Source organism: Ursus maritimus, unplaced genomic scaffold (assembly GCF_017311325.1).
Source record: "Ursus maritimus isolate PB19 unplaced genomic scaffold, ASM1731132v1 scaffold_34, whole genome shotgun sequence".
NCBI classification, from domain to species: domain Eukaryota; kingdom Metazoa; phylum Chordata; class Mammalia; order Carnivora; family Ursidae; genus Ursus; species Ursus maritimus.
Genome location: NW_024426008.1, coordinates 11,978,751 through 12,004,146, shown reverse-complemented (window position 1 = coordinate 12,004,146; position 25,396 = coordinate 11,978,751). Strand labels below are relative to the sequence as shown.

General features: G+C 44.4%; 1 protein-coding gene across 1 annotated transcript in view; it reads right to left on the bottom strand.

The window, feature by feature from the left end:
• PRUNE2 (prune homolog 2 with BCH domain) overlaps positions 1-25,396 on the bottom strand; it is a 227,190-nt gene that overhangs the window by 38,546 nt on the left and 163,248 nt on the right. The window contains exon 10 of the mRNA XM_040620128.1: positions 24,534-25,293. Within this exon, the coding sequence (XP_040476062.1) occupies positions 24,534-25,293 (760 nt within the window). The remainder of the gene's footprint in view (positions 1-24,533; positions 25,294-25,396) is intronic.

Genomic DNA, 25,396 nt, shown 5'->3' with positions numbered 1-25,396 from the left:
CCCTACCCCCATCCAAGGAAATAGGCTCACAAGGCTTCCTCTCCCCGCACAGCGCGGTGCAATGGATGCGATGACCTAGTTTTATTTCCTTCCCTTCAGATGTTCAAGAGCCTGCAGACTCGGGCACCAGGAATATGAATAGGAGCCTACAGAGATATGCCTCCGACTGCTGCTCAAGCAATTACATTTGCTGATCCACAGGGTGCGGTAAAGAATTGAAATCTGACTTCTCTAGAGCTGGGCTCAGCAAAGTTTTTCTCTGAAGGCCCAGATGCTAAATATCTTAGGCTTTGCAGGCCATAGTCTCTGTGGCAACAACTACTCAACTCCCTGGGAGCACGAGAGCGGCCATAATGAGTATGTAAATGAAGGGGTGTGGCTGTGCACCAATAAACCTTAAGGTACCAAAACAGGTGGCAGACTGGGCTGGACCTGAAGGCGACAGTTTGCTGACTCTTGCGAAAACAACTCAATAAAATTTCATTTCTCAAAGTTGGATTATATATATATTAAAAATTGTGAAGCTTTAATCTTTTGTGCAAATGGCACCCCCAGATATGGTTGTGTGAGTATAAAGAGTTTAAGATGATGTATAGTTTGGGGCTTTATTTATCAAAGTGTTAAATGCAGATAGCTTTCGACCACCTAGTCCAATGATTAGAATACACAGAGCAGAATATTCACAGATGTACACCATGATATATGTAAAAAGATGTTTACTGTAATAAAAATGGTTTTTTTTGAGTAGTGTGAATTTGATTGTGATACAAACATGAACTAGTTGAAATTTTCCCTCATTGCTGCTATCCCAACTGTACTATTTTCATCTCCTGTCCCCACTGCATGTGATCTTGTCACTTTCAGCTATTAAAATCCAACTCATTTTACAACTGCTAATTTCTCATCTTGAAATCTTATCTCCTTCACTCTCCTAGTGGTACTGGCCAAAGCTAAGTCTCAGGGAACTCAGGGTAGGAAGGGCTCTTCCCTCCCTCCTCCCACTCAGATGTCTTAGGTCCAGAGAAGAGGCTGGGTGGGTGGATGCATGCAGTGGGCGCTGGGAGAGCCTGGGCTGTACTACTTCCACTCCTCTCCCCAGCCAGGATTTTGGGAGGCAGCTCGGTTTTCTCTAAACCCCCAGCCTCTGTTCCCTTGATGAGCCCCTTGATGGCCCATGGGATCTCCCCACTGCCTTCTTCTCTGGTACCAGAGACCTGGCTTGACTCCACATCTTCACTCCATCCTCAGCTCCTGGCACTGCCTCTGGCTGGGGCCTTCTCACCTTGGGTGGCAGATTAGTCTGCCGAGAGGCTGCCATAACAAAGACCACCGGCTGGGTACCTTCAACAGCAGATTTCTCACAATTCTGGAAACTAGAAGTCCAAGAGCAAGAGGTCAGCTGGGTTAGTGTCTTCTGAGGTCTCTTTCCTTGACTTGGAGATGGCCATTTTCTCCGTGTCTTCACCCTTATCTGTGTCTGTATCCTAATCTCCTCCTCTTCTTCTTTTTTTAAGATTTTATTTATTTATTTGAGAGACAGAGCGCGCGAGTGAAGGGGAGGAGCAGAGGGAGAGGGACAAGCAGACTCCGTGCTGAGCACTAAGCCCGACATGGGGCTTGATCCCACAACACCGAGATCATAACCTGAGCTGAAATCAAGAGTGAGGCACCCCTAATCTCCTCTTCTTATAAGGATATAGATCATATCAGATTAGGGTCTCATCCTTAATGACCTCATTTCAATTTAATTACCTCTTTAAAGACTACCATCTCCAAACACTAGGGATTAGGCCTTCAACGTATGAATTGGGGGGGGAGGGTAACAATTAAGCCCGTAACAGGTGGGGTGCTACAAAATGACTTAAGTACACTACTGTCAGTCCACACGCAGGATACCTGTATCACCCTACTCCACCATGCTGTGACAAAGCAGGTCACCCTCTGCCACCTTCCTCAGGGCACACACACAAGTCCACTGCCGATGTAGACATCCAACTGGGAGTAAGAAGACAGTCTCCCTTGTGGAAAGTTCTCTGAATCTTTACCCATGACTCCCTTGCTGCAGCCCTCACTTGGCTTTGGAGGGTCAGAAAGGGACTCACCCCACTCTTCCTAACCAACAATGACTCTTGAAAATTCCCTCACTCTTCTCCTCCGCAATCTTCTGCTCATATAGGCTGGGGTGGTGGTTGAGCTTAGCAAAAGTGGGTCACTTTTTAAGAGGCCTTGGCGGAAGCATCCAACCCAACTGTCGAGAGCATCTTGCCATCTCTTTCTTTGGGATACGCAGTACTTTGCACCATTGTGCCCTTAGCTTTGGGTCCAAGTTGTCCATTCACTGACTAAAGGAAATTCCTACTTAAGTAATTTATCTTTTTTATAAAAAAACAAGAGATAATCTAAGTGCCCACTAACAGAAGAGTGATTGAATATAGCATGAAATTCATTATGGTACATTTAATAAATAAATCAAATCACAACATGGTATGTTTAGAATGATAGCATTTGTATAAAGTTATAAACATTTATACATATTTTTGGGGATAGATAATATCTAGAAGGAATAGAAATATACCATTAATAGCAGCTACCCATACGGAGTAGGTACGGGGAGAAAGGGGCTTTTCTGTGCTGTTTGAATTTTTAAAACACAAGCATGTGCCACATTTAAAAATAAAGAGGTAATTTAAATATAATTAGATGCTCTAAGAGTTTCTAGAAATCTTCTCTTGGGCAAAAGCAAGTTAACATTAGAAAAATCAAATGCTCAGTAAGGAGTAATTCAGCTGTTTATCAGAAGCACTATTATGCCGTCACTTCCCACTGCCGTATTACCAGGGATCTTCACGTTTTCCAAAATAAAGTGTAGGAAGCAGCAGGAATAAACAAAAACATGAAATGTCAGCACGACGGAAGAAAGGCGGAGAAGCCCAGCCTCCAATCAGCCTCCCATGATGGGGCTGCTGCCGCCCCCTCTGGTCACATGTCTATCACATTCGTTTATCCTCACAAGTACTTCCAGAGGTCTGCTCTGTGCAAGCAGTGGGGATATGAAAATAAATAAGACACATACAAGCTGCCTGCTTCTCATGGGAAGTGCTGAATCATCTTTTGCGGTAGCTCATTTCACATTTATTTAATTCTACCCTTGTTTTTATAGTCTGTATGGACCTCGACCCTTGTCTTTTCTCTTTGGCTCCCTTGACTGTTGCTTTGCATATTTCCCTAGTTTTGTTGCTTTTTGTGTTTTAGTCTTGCATTTTGTTTCCTTAAAATAAATTTTTTCTTCTATTTTTGGTTCTGAAAATTTCACTATTTATGTTCTTTTCCTTAAAGAAAAAAAAACTTGATTCCACGTTGCCTCTCTCTGCCTCCACGAGTCTTTATACTTTTGTGGGGGTTTTGTTTATTTTGTTTTTAAAGATTTTACTTATTTATTTGAGAGAGAGATCACGAGCAGGGGGGGAAGGGTAGAGGGAGCCCGCTGAGCAGGGAGCCCAATGCGGGACTCGATCCCAGGACCCTGGGATCATGACCTAAGCCAAAGGCAGAGGCTTAACTGAGTCACCCAGCCACCCAAGTCTTTATATTTTCACATTAACATTGGTTTTGGGTAGCAACCCTCTAAGTCACTGTTGTTTCTCGTTCTCAAATGAAGAAACGGAGGCAGAGAACAGAGACATTTCCTACTGGATGGGCTGTCAGCTTCTAAAGCGCCAGCTGGTACTGTGCTCCCCATAAAATCCCAGGGGGGCGAGAGCACTCCTGGGCAGCCTGCACCCGGAGAACACTTGTTGAATAAATACTTGGTGGATGCTCCAATGTTCTGTACCTTTCGTAACACCAACCTATTTTTATGTTCTGGATTTCCTTCCCGATGGCTCAACGTTTCCTTGTTTCCCTCCAGCATAAAGTTCCTTCATCTTTTCACTCCCACCCATTCCATTCACTGGCTGTGAATTACAATGGAGTCACCTCTCAGACCCCAGTGACCCCAGGAAGCAGGCTGTGGCAAGATATGGGCACATTTCTGGAATCCACTCCTGCAATCAGCTCCCCACGAGCTCAGGCCTGTGACTGATAGGGACACACACAGAAACGGACACACGGGAAGGAACTGTACCTAAGTGTTCCAAACGGTCCCAGTGGCGAAAGAGACACAGAAGGGCCACTTTCTGTCATTTTTTTTAAGCCACTGCTTCCCAAAGCCTGTGCCCACAGAAGAGATTCCATGGATCTATGCAGAAGGGCTTTGTGCCAGGTAAGTTTGGGAAACACCATAGATTATATCCTCCTTTGGAGACTTTATAAGGCATGTGAACCTGTCATAGATTCTGAGCTGGCCTACAGAAAAGAAATCTGTTTGATTTTGTTTACCTCACATAGGTAAACCAAGGAACCTTTCTTTTCTTTTCCTTTCCTTTTAACTCTCTCCTCTCTCTCAATATGTTCATGCAGAACAAAATTTCAGAAGCCCAGCTCTGAGACCTAACCCAGCACGATATGTGGGCCTCTCCACACATCTTGGACTGCATCTACCAAGAGCCTAGCAAATGCACATGAACTGCTCTGTCAGAGCTGGTCTTCTCCCACACTAGCAGCTGAGGCAGCCTGCCTTGGAACCCTGCCTCTGACCTTTTGAAATGGGATCTTCATATATATAAATGAAGTATTACTCAGCCATCAAAAAGAATGACATCTTGGGGCGCCTGGGTGGCACAGCGGTTAAGCGTCTGCCTTTGGGTCAGGGCGTGATCCCGGCATTATGGGATCAAGCCCCACATCAGGCTCCTCCGCTATGAGCCTGCTTCTTCCTCTCCCACTCCCCCTGCTTGTGTTCCCTCTCTCGCTGGCTGTCTCTATCTCTGTCGAATAAATAAATAAAATCTTAAAAAAAAAAAAAAAGAATGACATCTTGCCATTTGTGACAACATGGATGGACCTAGAGGATATCCCACGAAGCAAAATTAAGTTGGTCAAAGACAAGTATCTATGATTTCACTCATATGCAGAATTGAAAAAACAAAACAAATGAACAAAGAAAAAAGAGACAAACAAAAAAATAGACTCTTAAATACAGAGAACAAACGGGTATAGTTGCTGGGGGAGGTGATGAGTGAAATGGATTAAAGGGATGAAGGGCACACTTACTGTGATGAGCACTGAGTAATGCTTGGAAATATTAAATTATTATATTGCACACCTGAAACTAATAAACAATGTATGTTAATTCTACTTTAATTTAAAAAAAATCTGTGACCTTAGGCAAGTTACAGAATTCCTGTGTGCCCCAGTTTCCTTATGTATAAATGGGAAGGTAACACTACTTACATAGGGGATTGTCAAGATTAAATGAGTTGATTTAGGTAAGGATAGAAAACACTGCTTGGCATATCACAGTTGATGCTACAGAGGGTTAGAGATTGCTGTTGTTATTATTTCAGTAATTTTACTAAAAGTTATCATAGAAAAGTGGTTTTCTAAAGCAGGTGTCCTGGATCCCAAGAGCATTTTTTTTTTCAGAAATAGAAAAATCTATCCTAAAATTCATGTGGAATTTCAAGAGACATCAAGTAGTCAAAACAATCCTGAAAAAGAAGAACAAAGTTGGAGGTCTCATACTCTCTGACTTCAAAACTTATTACAAAGCTATAGTAATCAGAACGGTATGGTGCCAACATAAAGACAGAAATATAAACCAATGGAACAGATCAGAGAATCCAGAAATATACCCACACATCTATGGTCAATGATTCTTTAAAAAAATTTTAAGTAATCTCTACGCAACACCCAAGTGGGGCTCAAACTCACAACCCCGAGATCAAGAGTCATATGCCCTACAGACTGAGCCAGGCACCCCTGCTCAAATGATTTTTGACAGGAATAACAAGACTGACACAATAGGGAAAGAACAGTCTCTTCAACCAATGGTGCTGGGAAAATTGGATATCCACAAGCAAAAGAATGAAGATGGCCCCCTACTTTATACCATGTACAAAAAATTAACTCAAAAGGGATTAAGGACCTAAATGGAAAGACCTAAACCTATAAAACTCCTAGAAGAAAACACAGGGGGAAAAGCTTCAGGACACTGGATTTGGCAACGATTTCTTGGATATGACACCAAAAGCACAGGCAACAAAAGCAAAACCAGATAAATGGGACTGTATCAAACTGGAGAAGGAGTTGGCTGAATACTCAACTCCCAGGCAGGTACAGAATCCCGAATCCCCATCCCTGCCTCTTGTTCTCTTTTCCTCCATCTTGCCAATGGTTAGGGTATAACAGATCCAGGTTAGCTGACCTCTTGGCAGGGGGAAAGTTGCAGATCCCATCTAAGGTTTCAATGTCTTTGAAGATTCTGAACTCCCTTAGATCCCCAATTCAAAGCTGAAAAGAACTTCTTTCAGAACTCCCTCCCCAATCTCAATCCCCTGCAAGGAATTTCTCCATAGATTTTCAGACCAGTTCAAATAAATAGGGAGGCAACTTATCAGGGTGGGGTCAAAGGTATCAACCCCATTTCTTCATCCACAAATTGAGTTTGATAGAGGAGATAATGTGAGACCTCAAAGAGATAATGAGTGAAGTGTTTGGCAATAATTCAATAATATTATTTAATATTTTCGTATTACATTATAATATTTAATACCACTCTTACCATTATTAGACAATCTGGGACTAAACTAGGCCTCCCATAGTCACTATGAGTCTCTAACATGGTCATGAAACCCCTGAAGTGACCCTTAGACTCAACACGGAAGCATGACAAATGAAGTATGGGGGCCAGTCACTAATCACGGAATCAACAGGAATTCTCAGCACATCCACTATCACATTCCTAAGGTAACTGTTATGGGCTGGATTTTGTCCTCCAAAAGTCATATTTTGAAATTCTAACCCCCAGCACCTCAGAATGGAGTGTACTTGGAAATAAGTTCTTTAAAGAGGTAATGAAGTTAAGATGAGGTTGTTGGGGTGGGTCCCAATCCAATATGACTGGTGTCCTTATAAGAAGAGGAGATTAGGACACAGATACACACAAAAGGAAGACCACAGGAAGACACAGGGAGAAAAGTGGCCACCTCTAAGTGAGGGAGAGAGGCCTCAGAAAAAACCAACCCCACTCATACTTTCATCCTGGACTTCGAGCCTCCAGAATTGGGGAAAAATTTTTTGTTGTTGTTTAAGTCACCCAGTTTATGATGCTTTGTGATGGCCGCTTGAGCAAATGAGTATAGTATCTGATCACCTCCACCGGCGCACCTAGTTTCAAGGAGAATCTTAGCTCTGGAAGGGCCTATCAGCTCTTCCACTCATACCTTCTCCTAGAAGGCCCTTCTCCTACTGCCTGACAGATTTAGAGGGAAAGAGAGAAGCCCAAGTTAGGCCCCTTGAGACTGAGACAAAGAATCCATCACCTTTACTTACACATGTCCCACTGCATTGCATAATTATATTCTGTGAAGGTAATTGACGGGACTTGATTAATTTCATACTCTCTTGAGGATGTATTCAGGTACCGTGCAGCTATGCCAACTTCACAGGGAGAGCTGATGCATTTGGCTATTTCTTTTACTGTGGTACGTCTTTATTGTGAAATGTACACATCTATTTAGGGAGAAAATGTGCTTAGGCTTTTGAATAGTTGTTCACAGAATTATACATTACGTGGGATTCCAAAACTCTGTCTGGTCTATCACTCCCCACTTCCTAGTTTCCATGCTAGTGAATAACAGTTAGTACTGGGAAATAAAATTAACAGCCTAAGAGCATTCACCTATCCACTGAGCTAGTTAGAAACAAGCCTTGAGCTTATGAACTGGTAAATACATGAAAAATGGGTGACAGCCTTTTTCTGCCAAATCTTCTCTCAGGCCTTATATCAAGGACGTGATCTTTGGTCATCCCTGAACTTAGTCTAAGGCACAGAAAAAACTTCCCTATGGCCAGCCTGGGGATGGGGTTTTGTTCCATCCCAAGCTTTCTGTTTTTCATTTACCAATACTAGCCTTCCCATGGATCAAAAATCTCCAGCTGTCCTCTCATCTCTGTGTCACCTGCCCTCCTAACCTATCTCTCGCACAGCTGCTTTCTTGAGATCACACTAGGTTGGCTTCACGCCTGTTTATTTTAGGAAGAGCTATTTCCAGAACTCCCAATTTCATCAACCCTTCCTGGGTCTTTCTGGGAGTTGGATGTAGAATAAAGTATTTGCTAAGTAACATTTTTATTCCTCTTCGGATAAAAGGTTCTCTTGCTTCACGGGCAGTGCTGGCTTTCTAAATGGGGCTTCCATGTTGAGTTTGGACAATGGTATATCCTGCTACAGAGAGCCTGTACTCCTTTCTGAATTGCTGGACTGGAAGGGACTTTGAAAGATCTCTGTCTGCAGGCAAAACTACACCTAAATATCCCGTTTATCCACCTGAAGTTTCCAAACTTGCTTCCCACAAGCTTCGATGGATGTGGCCCCTACAGTTCTCAGTTTGTGTACGGGGCTACTCTTTTCGGGTAGGAGTTCAACAAGCATTTCGGTCCTAGAACCATTTGGAAAGCATTAAACTAGTCTGGGGGAGGGCACATTACAAAAAGAATGGTTCAGACACACATCGTGCCCTTAAAGAATTGAAAATCTAAGAGGATAAAGAAGAAAAGACATATACAGGTTCACACAAAACAGCACAAGTAGAGTCAAATTCCATGAGAGGTAACCGTGAATTTCAGAGGCAAGAGTAGTTCCTCCGACCGAGGGCATAGTGTCCACGAACCTAGAAGCTCCAGACAAGAGGCAGTGTTTGGGCTGGACCTGGTGGATGGGCGGGGGAGGGAGGGGGATAGATTACATCTATCCCCCCTGTTTCATTTCTCCCCACTTTCTCCTTAGCCCTCAAACACACAATCAAGATTTATTCTGTTCTTCTTCTCTATGAGTCAGAATCTTCTCGGAGCTTGTCAGGGGGGCACCATTGGGCCTGATTCCTGTCTTCAAACCGGGAGTTCTCCTTCCTCTCCTTGTAAGATTAGAGTCAGCCACTGCCCCACAGGGAAGAGGACGACTAGAGGAAAATGTCACCATCCCCTTCACATCCCAGCCCAGTAGGGACACCTTGCAGGCCTGTGCTCTTGGTAACAGTGGTTAAGTGTAGTCATAGAAACCATGGGCCAGCAGGCGACCATGACCTCATGCTGACTAATCAGATGTGGATTTCGCTTTCTGCAAGTGCTTCCACCCAAGCTGGCTCTATCTTGTTCGGATGGGGGCATTCACACTTTCTTCTCCTTGCTTATGCTAACTTGCATCAAGCGCAGCAAAACTACAGGCTCTCAGTCATGGGGAGTGAAATGGTAACTTGATCATGGGATGCGCCCACTCTTTTCCAGGCACCTCTCCCTCAATTTTCAAGCACTCTAACTCTCTTCCGTGTCTGCCCTTCTGGGATCGCCTCCCTTCTTTCCGCCCTAGGCAGAGTTCTAGCCTCTATGATGTCTCAGGTGGACAACCACCTCCCACCTTGACTCCCATCTCTCCCACACCAGTGCCAGTCCACTGCCAATCACAACACCCAGCTCAGAAACTCTGGTTTCCCACTGCCAATACACATAACACAAACTTCTATGTTTCACCCGCAGGGATTGCCAGCGTTTAGATCAATTTCCCCTGTGGGTCCCCAAATGCTCTACCTTGCAGACAAAATGAGCTCCTAGTTTCCCAAGTCTGGCTAACAGGTCTCACACCTCTACGGCTTGGTTTATATTCCCTTCTGCTGGAGCGCTCCCCGCCCCCCCACTACTGAATCTACTTTATCCATGAATCCTGTGCTTGCTCCTTTACAACCAAGGAGAAAGAGCAAGGCCCTCCCACCTTTAAGGGCCCAGAGCTCCCCGGTTACTCGGTTACTCCTCTTACGGAATTGACTTCACTCCGCCCTTTGCAAGCCATTTGTTTCCCCCCTTCTCCTCACTAGAGCAAGGGCTGCACTTGATTACTTTTGCATTGCACGCAGTCCTTAGGGATAGCGTCTTGCTCATAATAAATGCACAAGCTCTGAGAGTGGTGTTCAGTTACATTTCCCCCCAATTTTTTTTCACCTTTCCCCCAAATTTTTAAGGTTTGGAAAGGAATTAGGAAATGTCACCTTATCCTTAAAATAGAAGACTGCTAGATTTCTTTTTTTTTAAGCCCTGAGAACTTCAAACGCATGGACTAGATTTTGCTAGAGGCTTCTGATACGGCCGAGGGAAATAACACAAGATCAAGAGCTAGGCCTCTTGGTCCTGATCCGAGCCCAGCCACACTGACTGTGACCTTGAGCCAATCCCTCACTATAACCACGGTTCTTTTTTTTTTTTTTTAAAGATTTTATTTATTTATTCGATAGAGATAGAGACAGCCAGCGAGAGAGGGAACACAAGCAGGGGGAGTGGGAGAGGAAGAAGCAGGCTCATAGCGGAGGAGCCTGATGTGGGGCTCGATCCCAGAACGCTGGGATCACGCCCTGAGCCGAAGGCAGAGGCTTAACCGCTGTGCCACCCAGGTGCCCCTCTTTTTTTTTTTTTTGGCTGTAAATTGAAGAAGTGAGTGAAAATGAATTCTAAGATTTATTTCAGTTTCTATTACCCTAGCAATTGAAACTCAGGATGTAAGAACAATACAGAGAATCAGAAAACTATCAAAAGAGTAGGCAAATGGCTTGCTGGAGCCCTCAAATGATAATGGTGCTCAGACAGGAGGCATCCACTCCTACCTCTTCTCCTACACCCCTCTTGCACACCTATCCCCCCCCAAGACCCCCACGATTCCTGCCATTATAATGCAGAGGGACCTGCACCCAAATGTTGTTGGTCAACTCTGATGCAGACAGGACAACAGGGACAGATCTGTCCTTCACTGCTTTTCCTTCTGTTTCTTCTTCGCCTTGCCCCTTTCCACCAGCTATATTATTAATTGGAATTGATAAAGAATTGAGAACCCATCCCAAATTCAGATACTACTCTAGCAGGAAGTTGTTTCCTTTAAACCTCTATCTACAAGATTTTGGCGTGTCAAACAAAGGGCAAGCAATTCCAGACTAGGTAAAAAGAAAAAAAAATAAGGCTTTATTTGCTCTAGGTGAACTCAAGCTTTCCTATCATAAACTATATTGAGTACCTGAACCTACCGGCAAACCCCACACCTTGCGTTCTCGCTAGCTGCAAAGTATGAAGTCTAAAGGTCAAGGAAGCATTATGATCCTTTAATAAGAGATTAAATCTTTCCCTAGTACAGAGCCATTCAAGAATGAAAAACCAAATGGAATGTAAAAGAACATTCACTGGGATACACCAAAGAGAGCCCTCGCCACAGAAAAAAAAGTTAATTCGGCTTCTTGTTAATAGGAAGGAGACTCTGGCTTATTATCCTTAAGTATCTTTAAAGTTTATACCTTATTTAGGAGTTAAAGGTTACTTTGCATTACCAAGCAAAATCTCCTGGGGATGTTTAGGTACTGCTAACTGCAAAGGACAACAGCCTCATTTTGTTTTATCCGTCTTTGAGTTGCAAAGCAAGGTTCAAGCCTTTTTAAAGTACCGAGTTTTCACTATCCTGAATATGTGTCATTTACCAATAAAAACAGGGTTTCCCTCCCAGGTAAGAAGTCTCTTATCAATTAGGAGAAATTTCATGGGTCATTGTTTTTTTATCACCAGGAATTTTAATCTAATGATTCCAGATTTTACTTTCTGCAAGTATGATCAATTAAGATTTTAAGCTTTCATCAAATTGAACATCCGGAAGCGGTCTCATTCAGTGGCAGCTTCCTATTTCTCTCTATGGCTTGGGGCAGCCATCCGGGAGGAAGGAAGCCTGGAAGCTGGGCTCGCTCACAAGGCAGTCTGCGTAAGACTGACAACACATCAAGTTCATATGAAAGAAGGGGGAGGTTTACACAAATGTTGTCCCTCTCCCTTGAACCACCAAGACCAACCAGTACTCTGATCTCAGGAAGAATCATACTTAAAATCCCTCCTAGGTGGGAGTCTAGTTTTGTTTTTTTGGTTTCCACAGAGGAATTTAATAACCCATGTATTTCTTGTTTGAAATTAACCAGGTGGTCATTTTTAGTTTCTCATAGAACTAAGTTTCTCAGTGAAATAGCAATATTCTGTCCATAGCGTATTTTATCTCCGGATTTGGAAAAGGTGGGAGAGAAGAGCACAAGTCCATTTTTGAGGATGACCTATTTCTGCAGCTTAGAACTTAGGTGAGATTTAAAGATTACAAGATTCATTGCTTCGGCAACTACACGCAATAAGAAATAAAAACGTCACCGGACCAGGGCCATTCCGCTTGTCAAACAGACAGTATAATACCCATTAGGCAAGAGTCCTAAACAGTTTCCAAATTGTCACCTCCTTCGATTTTCTATCTCCATTTCCATCATAGACAGAAAGGAAGGCAAAATGTTTAGAGCTGGACAGTCTGTGTTCCCTAATTACCTGATCGCCCAGGGAGGGGCAGGGGAGAGCGTCAAAGACCAACAAGCCTTCCCAGTCTGAGTTGGTACAGAATGAAAACGCAGCTGCCAGCTGTCACTGGGGCGAGGGGCTGGGCAGAGCCCCCCATCCTCTCCTCCTCCTGCTCCACCTCTCTCCCCCTCCAACTTGCCAGCAGCAATAGACCGGTCCGCGAGAACGACACTCTCCACTGCGATCTGTCCTCGGACACCCGATCCTCCCAGAGCCGCACCAGGACCCACCTACCTCCTGAAGATGCGAGGAGACTGGCTACCCGGAGGGCGAGAAGGATGCTCGGCGACAGCGCCTCAGCATCTCCCTTCCGGAGCAGTTAGCTGGGAATACACGTTCGCCTCCATTTTCTGGTCACGTGATCACTGGCACATCTAAATAAGGATGATCACCTGCCTCCCAGATCCCCCAGTGAACCGGCCACCGCCGGTGCTCTCTGGCTGGGGGATGGAGCCGGGGCTGCGCCGAGTTTCCTTGGGGAACCTCAAATACTCTTTCATCCAGGTTGTGGAATCAGAGAAGCCCCCTTGATTTTCGTGTCTGCTCGGAAAAGCTGCTGTCACCCCTGTTTCTGAGTGAGGTGGGACGTGAATGGGCTCAAAGCACAGGTTGGAAGGAATCTAGTTCCCCTGAAACAGCTTAAAAAAAAAAAAAAAACCCCTGTAGCTTCACAGCACACGCAGTAAGATGGCAGCGTGATTATTTTCTTTGCATGGACCATGGGTAAGACTGTAATAAAATGGACTTTGGAAGCATGGTGAGATACACAAACAAGGCCAACTGGAGGTTCCAGAGAAGGTTATGATGTTTGCACAAAATCCTGGCTATTGGAAGACAGAGCGTGGAGCCATAAAGCATGTGGACTCTGCAGTCAGAGGTCCTAGAGTTTGAATCTAACTTCTACTATTTATTAACGAGTTCAGATCAGTTACTAAAGTGCCTGGTGCCTCAGACCGCGGACTCACAGGTGGATAATAATAATACTGGCATTTTAAAGACCCCTAAATCTAGGTAGAAATCTTCAAGAGCCTAGGTTAAAATCGACTCACAGTGCATGTAGTTACTAATACAATTATTAATTCTAAAAACACTGACAGAAATATTTGACATAATTAAGGTAAATGAAATAGGAATGAAAAGTTTACATGCTAGGCGTGCATTTCACCAAAGGAAAAAAAATATTGTCAGACAAACCAAAGACTTCTGATCACCATCAGGCAAAATGTCAATGTGAAAAGTAACTATGGATACCGTCCTCAGAACTGGATTGTTCAGAGTTCCATGTTACATAACCTTTTAGCTTTCCTGGTGGGAGCAGGGTTGGGGGGAGGGGGCTATGACAGGACGATAGGGTGCTTTTAGGTACTATTCCAATTCATCTACCACCAACAAAATAGGAAAGTGAATTACTCAGCAGAGGACCTGGCCATGGCAAGTATTTAAGAAATGTTAGCTCCTATTCCTAAAATGAAGGGCATTTCTCTCCTTGTCATGACTGTTGGGGGTGGTAGAGGGCAGTAGGGAAGGGAGAAGAGGAAGAAGCAAATTTTTCTATCTTTAAACTAAAAGCCTACAGGGGCACCTGGGTGGCTCAGTTAAGCATCCAACTCTTGATTTCGGCTTGGGTCATGATCTCAGGGATCTTGAGATCAAGCCCCGCTTGGGCCTCTGTACTCAGCATGGAGTCTGCTTGTCCTTCGCCCTCTGCTCTTCCCCCCCCCCACCAACTCCTGCTTGCGCNNNTTTCCCTAAAATAAATAAACTAAAAAATAAAAATAAAAAATAAAAGCCTACAAAATTCTTCAGAATTATGAGCAGTTATGAAATAATTTCTCATGTGCCCTCTACCTTTCAGCCATGGAGGAGATCAAAGGGGGGTGGGCATCAGGAAGGTGTGACTTTGGCAGGGTTACTGACTGGCAGAGGTTCCGCAAAAGTGTCGGTGTGTTTCCCAAAGCCAAGATGAGCCAATAGCATCATGGCTTTAGAGCTGGTGGTACCCTGGATGCCCAGGTTGAAGGCTAAAAACGGAGATCTTATCTTTGTGAAGTACTGGCTCATTAGAAGGACTTCCCTTTATCAGCTGGAAAAAAAGAAGCTGCTGGAGGGTGCAGGAGGAGGAGTTAAGTGTCGTAGAACAGACACTGTAGCTAAATCTATTTTATAATCTGTTTTAAAAGTCAGCAGCTGGTATTGAAATTGATTAAGTCATCAGTTCAATCATAGATACCTTTAAAAATTTAAAGAGCACTTCAATAAATGGGGGAAATGTGGACATCTGTTTTCAGTAATGATGTTTCCTTTTGTCTTGTAGGATGTTGTCTCAGACTGTGCAAGGGTAACAGAGTCCCAACTCAGAGTCAGCTGGGCACTTGAGTAAATGTATTGTTTTATTCATTGCGCCGAAGCAGTTACAATTATTGAAAAAAAAAGGGAAAATAATTACTGCTTAAATGCAAGAAGTAGCATCCTGATTATTATCTAAACGAAAAGGGCATGGTAGATGTCGAATTCTCCAGTGGACTTTCAATTATGCTTTGAGAACCCAATACATCCAAATCATTATTTAATAAACTAAGGTTAAAAAAACAAGAATAAAAAAGGTCTTTGAAGATACATATTGTCAATGGCTACGTGAGCTGATGGTATGACAGATGACTGAGCAGAAGTATTTTTCTTCTCTGGACAAACTGATAGAGGCAAAGTTGACAGGCGCACCTGCTTTTCTCTATGAGGCTGAGGGAAGTGGATAACAGCACTTTAAGAAAACTGAACAGCTCTACGAATCTTGGAGGAACTACACCAGGAGCAGTACAAGAACACTAAAGATAGGTAATTCTGGTCTCCAATTTCAAAAGAAGAGGAAAGATGGATTTTGCAACATCTGAAAAGATTTGTATCCCTGTTATGAACTGAATGTTTGTGTCCCCTACCAAGTTCATCTGTTGGAACCCTACCTCCAGCCCCCCCACCATGTGATGGTATTAGGAGGTGGGGCTTTGGGGAAATAATTAGGATTTGATGATGAGGTCATGAGGGGGGAGCCCTCATGAGTGGAATTAGTGCCCTTCTGAAAGGACCCCCCAGAGAGCTTTCTCGCTCTTTCCGTTGCCATGTGAGGATACAATGAGAAGTCGGCAGTCTACAACCAAGGAGAAGACAGTCATCAGAACCTGACCTTCCTGGCACCCTGATTTCAGATTTCTAGCCTCCAAAGCTGTGGGAAATAAATTTCTCTTGTCTGTACACCACCTAATCTATGGGAATTTGTTATAGTCTGAACTAAGTCACTCCCAAACTACATTTACCATGTGTCCCTTGGAAAAGGAAGCAGCAAACACCAGAAACGATCTGTTTCATTAAAAGCAAATTATGTCTGAACAACTTGGCTTTCTTTGCCATTTGCTCAATCAGGGGTATTTCTGGGGCGCCTAATATGTGGCAACTGCTTTCCTGGAGAGTACATTCTCACATGTGGAGACAGACAGAACAAAATCTGCTAAACAAATAAACAGAAGGGGCTCCTGGTGGCTCAGATGGCTAAGTGTCTGCTTCGGCTCAGGTCATGATCTCTGGGTCTAGGGATCAAGCCCCATATCAGGCTCCCAGCTCAGCAGGGAGCCTGCTTCTCCCTCTCCCTCCGCCTCTCCCCCTGCTTATGCTGTCTTCTTCTCTCAAATGAATAAATAAAACCTTTAAAACAACAACAACAAATAAATGGAAGAAAATAAAACAGGGCAGTGGGAAGAGCAGGGTTCTCAGCCTTGGCAATACTGACACTTCGGGCTAGACAATCCTTTGCTGTGAGGGTCTCTCTTGTGTGTTGTAGGAGAGGTCGCAGCACCCGGGGCCTTCGCCCATTCAAGGCCAGGAGCGTCTGCCCCAGTGTGACAGTGTGTGGATAGGAGAAACAGCTCTCTGGGGAGGAGTGAATGATAAGAATAAGCAAGCCATGTCAAGAAAAGTCTAGACATAACAGCTGGTGCCAAATCATCAAATTGGAAACCGTCTGGTGTACAAGCCTGAGGGCTGATGGAAAGAGTACTCTTAGCCACCAGAAATGAAAGCATCAACTAGGACACATAGGGCCTTACAGGTGGTAGTAAAGAATCAGAACTGTATTCCAAAATGACATTGGATGGTTTTAAGAATGTGGGTAGTGAAAGGAAGATGTTTACATTTGAAAGGCTTCACTCAAGTCAGTGAGGGGAGTATGGATTGTAGGACCAGGTTGACAGGAGGAGAGAGGAGTGTAGTTGAAGGATGCATGTGGGCTGGCCAGGGCAGGGCTGCACGTAAGGTTAAGTGGAGAGTGTGTGTGTGTGTGTGTGTGTGCGCGCGCGCGCTAGACTGATAGGGTCCTGGGGCTTGGGGAGGCCATTATACTCAGCAGGATCTTCATAAGAAGTTGAGAAGGAGGCCATGTCCAATAATGTTAGATGAAGGATCCAGGCCTGACAATTGAGTCCAGTCTCCAATTTCCCTCTTGGACTGGAATTGTCAGTTAGCAGTAGGGAAACGTGAGCATCATGGCACTGAATGAACGTGTAGTTCAATATGGACGTGCTGGCAGAAGGAAACAGTAATTGGTGTTCAGGGGCCAAAGGAGGGACCTCTGAGATACATAGAAAGAATACGAAGCATACTGACGGGAAGAGAACCAGTAGCAAAATTAATATCAAGAAAACAAACGGAAGAAAGCAGAATTTAATGAAGTGGAAAACAAAAAACAATAAGAAAAAATCAACATCAAATCTAGTTATCAGGAAATGAACCCATCTTTAGAAAGACTGAACAAGAAAAAAAGAAAGAAGATACAAATAAACACTATTAGAGAGAGAAGAATGTAACTGCAGATTAAAAAAATAGCAAGAGAATATATGAGCAACTTTATTATGAAAATGTTAAAAACTTTAATGAAATGGACAATCTTGTAGAAAAATACTGAATAGAAAAGTTGATGTAGGAAGAATTAGAAACTCTGAATAGGCCAGTAATCATCAAGAAATCACATTACTAGTAAAAAAAAAACAAACAAAAAACTATCCCTCCAAGTAAGCAACAGGCACAGAGATGGGTTCTAGAAATATTACCTAATCCTCATGTATTAGGTGATCCCCCTGGATTATACAAGTTATTCCAAAGAAGAGATGCCTGGGAGGAACAGTGAACTACCCTGGACGTTCACAGATCTCAGTACACTTTTCAGAGGCTGAGGTTCCACTGCTTTCTAATTAGGCCAGCTGTGCGGAAAAACATCTGTGTGCTGTGTCAGCTGCACTCTTACAACCCCCCCTTCCTCTCTGCCCCAGGAGGCTCCCTCCCACTCTGAATTCCACTTGGTTTTGGGGGCCCTGCTGGGAGATCAGAGGGAGGAGGCAGGGAGGCAAGGATCTGCACTCCTCTGGCTTCCTCCCTGTGGGAAGGCCCCTGGCTGGCTATGCCCCTCAACACACTAGGCCACTGCTGTTCTCAGGAAAACTGACATTCTTGCTCTCGGTTCTGGAATCACCCTCTCCTTGCCCCTAGGAGAGGCCTAGGCACGATAACAGCTGTACTGTTTCTACCCCTGAGCTACCACACCATTCCTTGTGAGCTCCTCACGCTTCGCTTCCACCTTGGTAAATACTCCGTTTATTAAATACTTCGCGAATTATCCTCATTGGAATGTGTCATCTCTCTCCTGCTGGGTCCCTGATAGACTGACGTATCCTGCTTTTGTAAGCCCTGCCTTCTCGTCTTCCTCACATGTCATCAATTTTCATGGAAGTCTTTTTTTTTCCCCCTGACATTAGTTTTGACATTTCACCACTCCAGCTGGAGAAATACCTTGGATTCTTCCTCAAACTAGAAGCCAACACAACACACAAGGGCTCCTCTGTGGGCGTTCCTCCCACGGGACAGCTGACTCGTACCACCTCATCTTGGTGTTCATGGCCTTCTCTTGCTAGAAAATCCTTTACCACAAAATACCACATCTATAAATATCTGGAAAACTTACATGTACCTTGAGGGGCTTTGATTCCCTCACCTTCCTCTGGCCGCTGGTCACTCGAGTTGGCCCCACAAACCACAGATGGGGAGCAGCCCGCTGACAGGGCAGTAACCATCACAAATTAGCCGTGGTGTAAAATGTGTGTTCAGGCATGGGAAGGGCTCAGTAGGTCACATGACAGAGCGAAGCGTCAGAGGCGAGTTCTGATTCACTTATTCTCCAAACAACACTCTGAGAATTTTGGCTATTAAATTGGATGTACTTCTCAATGGGGACAACAGGAGAATAGGAAGAAATACATCAACCTATAGAGTATGTTGTAAAAAAATGATTGTTTTGGCCTCTGTGTCCTATTGACAAGCACTGGGCTGGAAGGGAGAAGACAGAAGTTCAAGCTCTCATGTTACCACAGTCTCATTTCTGGATGACATAAACAGTGCATTTACTGAGCTGGTTTATCTATGAAGTAGGGATAATAAAACTTGCCCTGTTGATCTCAGATGGTGATTGGGTGGACCAGACTTATTTGAAGTCTGTTCTGGGTAGGGCTGGCCAGAAGTGGAGAGGTAGCAGGGGCTGGTAGGGAGACATGCAAAAAACCCATTTTTTTTTTTCTCAAAAGGAGACTAAGGCCTGAGTCAAAGTGCAAATTTAAAGAACTTTGAATGATATTTCATTATTGCTACCAAATGTAACACACCAAGTGATCAAATATAATTACAAAAATAAAGGAACACAGAGTCAATGCCAAGTTTGGTGTTCTAGGTTTGGTTCAGAGCAAAGCCAAATAACCGTGAATAAACAAGGGACCGCTGTCGTTTATGGAGTATCAATTTACCTCGGAGAAAGGGCCAATGTTGGGAACTGGGATACAGCCCATCCAAACAGCAAGACCCACAGAGGGGGAAGCATGTGCTGCAAGAGCCTGATTCTTCTGCGTGCCCAAGCATATCGTTACCCAACTCCGAGAGAAAGAGTCGACAGATTATTTCTTTACCTGTTTTTCATTTTCAGCATTCACATGGGTTTAAGACCCAATGTACTAATTCCTCAACCATAAGTCCTGGACAGAAAAAGTCTGGTTTCAGAGGGTCTTATGAAAACCGTATAAAGATTTAATGGGGTCACTTACAGGGAGGAAAGGCAGTTTTTTCCCCACGGTTTGTCAGACAGAAAAAAAAGGCCAATGTTACTAATTCAAAAAGAAAGAATGCACAGAGGTGACCAGAAGAGGCAGGTTGTATGGGATAGGACATCCATTGTGTTGGAAGGTCATTTTTATTTTAAGGAGTACCAAATAACTCACCTCACAGGGCTAGAAGACAAGCTATAGCTCCACAAATGTAAGGATCAGGTTCTCTCTTCTTCTTCTTTTTTTTTTTTTTTTAAGATTTTATTTATTTATTTGAGAGAGAGAGGAAGAGCACAAAGGGAGAGTGAGAGGGAGAAGCAGACTCCCCACTGAGCAGGGAGCCCATTGCAGGGCTCGATCTCAGGACCCTGAGATCATGACCTGAGCTGAAGGCAGACGCTTAACCAACTAGCCACGCAGGTGCCCATGGATCAGGTTATTTCTAAATACTGTTTCAAAAGCACATGTGCCGGACCTCCCCCTTGTCCTCCTCCTCTCTGCCTCCCACTGCCCTGCCCCTCACCCCTGCCTGCATCTACAAGAGACCAGACAAGTGGAGTCAGTTTACTTCCTCCTCTTGGAAATAATTTCCATTTATCACCCCGCACAGCCATTTCCTTACTCCACACCCAGAGAAAGCCATTATATTTGTATATTGATCAACCCGCTTTTATATAATTTAGATGGTGGTGAGTTTACAAATGTTAATGGTTTCATGTTCACTTAGCATGCAGCTAGTTCAGGCTTTTGAAGATAACCTGTGATTATTAATATTATTTGTCAACTTGGTTAGGCTACGGTGCCCAGTTATTGGGTCAAACCCCAGTCTCAACGTTGCTGGGATGGTATTTTTTAGATGTGATTAACACTGAAATCAGCAGACTTTGCATAAGACAAATTATCCTCCAGAATGTGGGTGGGCCTTGTCTAGTCAGCTGAAGGCCTTAGGAGCAAGGTCTGAAGTTTCCTAAAAAAGAAGGAACTCTCCTCAAGTCTGCCTAAGTTCCCAGCCTGCTGTCCTGCAGAATTTCCAGACTCAAGACAGCAACAACTCTTGCTTGAGTTTCTAGCCCGCTGGCCTGTCCTATAGATTTCAGACTTGCCAGCCCCTAAACCAGGGCGAGCCAATTCCAATTCCTTAAAATCATTTCTCCCTTTCTCTCTCTCGATAAAGATAGATGGATATCTCCTATTGCTTCTATTGGTTCTGTTTCTCTGGAGAACCGTGACTAGTACACAATCAAATAACCCTTTTTTTTTCACACAACATTCTTGCAACCATGCCTTCTTTAAAAGAAACCTACAAACGGTTTTTCATTTTAAGAAAATCGTGTGTGGTGCAGATTCCTGGGCAGATGTTCTCGTGAGCCCATCGGAGAGATCAGGCATATCCATCGCTCTCTCGGGTGTTGGCGTGTGATCCTGAGCTGGTGGGTTCAGAGCTGGAAGGTGACCAAGGTGTTGGCAAAGCTTCCGGGAAGAGGGAAGATGGATCCGAGGAACCAAAACCAGCGCTGCAAATCTCAAGGGAGAGAGTTTCTCTCCCCACACTCATAATGAGGTCTGTTAACAAGAGGCAGTCAGTCAAGTTCAAGGAGAAAAGCCACCTTCTGAGGCTTTCTCGCATTTTGAAAATATGGCTTGCTGTTCTCAAAACGGTATGGCAACTTGAGTGAGGGGATGCAGCTGGGGGAGGGGAGGGCGAGAAGCCAGTTTGTATGGTATGTCATATTGTATATACTATCAGCCTACTTCTGTTTTTGAAGCCCAAACTTTAATATTTTTTTTTTAGGACAGTCTTGATTCTGCCCTATGACCAAATTCTGTGCCAGAAGACGTTTCCAGGTTTTTCATCAGAAAAATAGGACTATCTTATATTGCTTCTGTGATTATCTTCCTGTGTCCATGGTTTCCTTCCTTGTTTCCCTCTTCCTAGACAGCTTGGCTGACCTCTTACCCTCTTCTTTGCCTTTCCAGATTATGACCTTCCTTTAACGCCCATCTCAAATTACACCTCTCAGGGCCACATTACGCCTTGGGTGGGCCTTAGGCGCTGCTACTTTCCCGGGCTCTTTCCTTTACTAAAAAAAATCCAAAACTTTATTTTACATCTGCAGTGGTAGAAAAAATAAAATCCACACAGGAGTATAATCATTTTTCTCTTTAGAAGTTCAAAGTTTCACATGGGCCTTTAAAGTCCGGGGGGCCCTGGGCACTCCGCCTCCCGATGCAGGTGGGTAATAAGCCACCTCTGGCTCCTCCTCCATAAGGGTGCCCTATGCAGATGCCTTCCCTCTTAACTTACTAGCACGAACCACACTCTGGACATGGAAAGACTTAAATTCAAATCCCAGCTTCTTCACCTTCTAACCAGAAACCAGATCAAGTGATTCAACTTTCCTTCCTTCCTTCCTTTCTTTCTTTCTTTCTTTTTTTTTTTTTAAGATTTTATCTATTTATTTGAGAGAGAGAGTGAGTAGGAAAGACAGCACAAGCCAGGGGGAGAGGCACAGGGAGAAGCAGACTCCCCACTGAGCAGGGAGCTGGATGTGGGGCTCCATCCCAGGACCCCGGGATTATGACCTAAGCCGAAGGAAGACGCTTCACTGACTGAGCCACCTAGGTGCCCCTCAACCTTTCTAAGACATCAGTGTTCTTCCTTGCATAATTCTTGCCATGGTAATAGGAGGCTTAGTACCCCGTCCATGGCAAATGCTCAGGGTAGGTAGCTATTTATATTTATACACACGTTGGCCATTAACTACTTTGATTTACATGTTACACTATTGTCTACCTCTTTACCTGTGTTTCACTCCCTTCTTAAACTAGAGGGTTGGGAGGAAGTTTTAGACAAGTGGTTCTCAAACTTAAGCATGAACCAGAATCGCCCATGTTATAAGCACAGATGGCTGGACCCACCTCGAGTTCTTGATTCAGGAAGAGTGAGGAGGAGGGTCAGTAATTTGCATTTCTATCAAGCACCCAGGTGATTCTGAGGCTGCTGATTTTATTTTGTTTTTTTAACTTTTTAAAAAAATTAATCTCTACTGCCAACATGGGGCTTGAACTCACAACCCCCAGATCAAGAGTCCCATGTTCTACCGACTGAGTCAGCCAGGTGCCCCAAGGCTGCTGGTTTTAGGACCCCACCTAGAGAATCACTGTTTTCCACAACTCCATACCCTCTCCAAATCTAGCACAGAGGGAACCTTTCACATACAGTATTTAGGCTAAACGTAATACAAATCCGGGAAAATCTGCCCTCTCCCCTAATTGTGAGAAAACTCATTCCTGCACGGGCTGAGCTGAAAAATTATGAGCAAAGAAATCTGGAAGGCAAGGGGGCTAGTGGCACAACGGAGCAGTCTCATCTGTTGGATTGCCGGGGCATGTGCAAAATGCAGACAGAAGCCAAACAATAGCTCAGCCAACGCGAGACTGCCTGAGTCCTTAGCTCAGTCTATAACAACCCCAGCGGGGCCGCTGCGATCCATCTGCTCCTCTCTTTCTGATAACGGATCTGGGGTCTCTCTGGAAAGAAATAGCTTGACAGGAAGAAAGAAGATTACGCCAACTGAAAAGGTCTGGATTTATGAACCTGCACTTGAATATGAGCTTTTAACTCTTGATGGCACTTTACTAACCCTCGATATACCCCTGCTGTCCCTTCTTGTTTTCTTATTCCTTTCCTGGAGAAATGGAATTGGTGAAGACCAAAGCTCTTCACGGACACATTCTGTTAATACGCAAATTAACCTCGCACAAATGTGAACTGGAGGAAGCCCTGAGATCCTCCAGCCCAAGCCACCAATTTTATGGATGAAGAAATTTAAGCCTTGGGTTAATCCCAACATACGTGGCCCGAAACGGCAGAGCCAGGCTGGAATCCGGATTCTTCGACTCATAGTGAGTACGTGGTATGCTTAGTCCTTTATACTCCCCAAATGAGTAGGAAATGGAGATCTTCTTTCCACTACATTTTAAAGAGGAAACATGAACTTCCCCCCTTTACTTGTCACAGTTTGCTCTTTTGTCCCTGGAAGCAAGAGGGCTCCGTCAGGACAAATGAAGAGAAACGAACAACCCTTCATGGTGCAAACAGGGCCTGGGAAGCTCGAGGGCAGAGATGACATCCTGTTCCATGACATTCTGCCATATATCCCCTGGCCACCCAGAAGCTCCACGCAGCGCAGATTCTCAGACACCATGTGGCGAATGAATGAGTGAATCCCTAGTTTGACGGTTGGTTGCCCATTTTTCAGCCAGTTGGGCCGTGAATGCTTCACACCAAGATTCTGACCCTGCTGAGTACTCTCCTTAGTTAGCCCTCCTAGGAAGTCAGGTATGACATGAAACTAGATTTGCCCTTTGTGTGAGATCGGCAGTATGTCTGCTGGAAAAGGGTTGGCCCTAGAGGTGAAAAACCTTCGAATCCCAGAGCATTCACTCTGGCTACTTAATTCAAGGCACCCCCACCAGTCTGTGGAAAGGAAAGGTAATAATACCTATCACCTCAGGATTGTTGTAAGGATTAAATGAGATAATGGGAGCAAACTGCTTGGTGCTCTATGAAACAATGTTAGTGCCCGCCCTTCCCTGGTTCCAGCTGTTTAAGATTAATATAGGTATCAAGTAGGTGGCGTAAGTGTACGTATCGGAAGGCTAAGTACAGACTCTGGATGGAAACTGAAGGGTTCTTTTTTTTTTGGCTGAAAATACATACAAATCATTATCTTTATGGTTATCTAGCAGCTGTTTGTATGGATGGTACGGGCCATACATAGAAGCAAAGCTCCCATCATCTAGTTATTTTTTCATATTCCACAATCCCTCACCATTTCCCCAGATTCAAATACAATGTTTTTCAGGAAAAAAAATATCTAGCTTTTGGCTTACCCTTTTGGTCTCGGTTTCCTTGTTCTGGGCTCCAGAAACTCTGTCTCCATTTCCGTTTCAAGGATCCTGTGTTTCTGAGAAGGCTGGGGTGGAAGCATTTCCCATTCATTGTCATGGGTGACAGCCTGCCGCAGAGCTGCATCTGGGCCAGCCCTGCCTCGGCTCTTGATCTTCCGTGATTGGCTGCCCAGACCAGGGGCCTCTTCTAGTGCTAAAGATTCCAGAGGCTTCATTCCTCCTAGAACCTGCATGTGGGGACCCTCCCCAAAGCCACAAGCGGAGGTCAGCTCTGTCATCTTGCCAGACCATCCAGGCCCTGAGTTCCTAGCTTCCAATGACTGATCACCGACCTCACCAAGGCCCAAGACCATCCAGCTCTGGTCTTGCCCAGGACTCTCAAGAGATGATCTCTTATCCCCTTTGGGAGACAGTCTGTCTACAGAAGCATCTTCTCTTTCATTTAAGGAGGCAGGCTGACGGGCATCTGGGAAGCCTGCTAGCTGAGTTCCTGGCAGCCCTGTTTCTTCAGAACCTGCGTGAAACTCTCCTAATTCACATGTGTTTTCTCTGGCTTCACTGGCCTCGGGTGTTCGGGGTGAAGTTTCTTCATGGTTTACAAGTATGTAATCCATGTGTAGCGCATGAGGACCTTCATTCTTTTCTGTGTACCTTTCTTCCCTGTATTCTGGTGTTATCTGCCCAGGCTCTTTAATTGGAATTACGTTTTCTTCTTCCAACTCTGATACTCCCTTGCTGGCACCTAGAAGTGGAAGATGAAGGCGAGATGGGGAGAACAAGGCTGAATTAACACATTATGTGATTTGTGATCTTTGCAAATGATCCATCTAAGGAGAGATCATTTA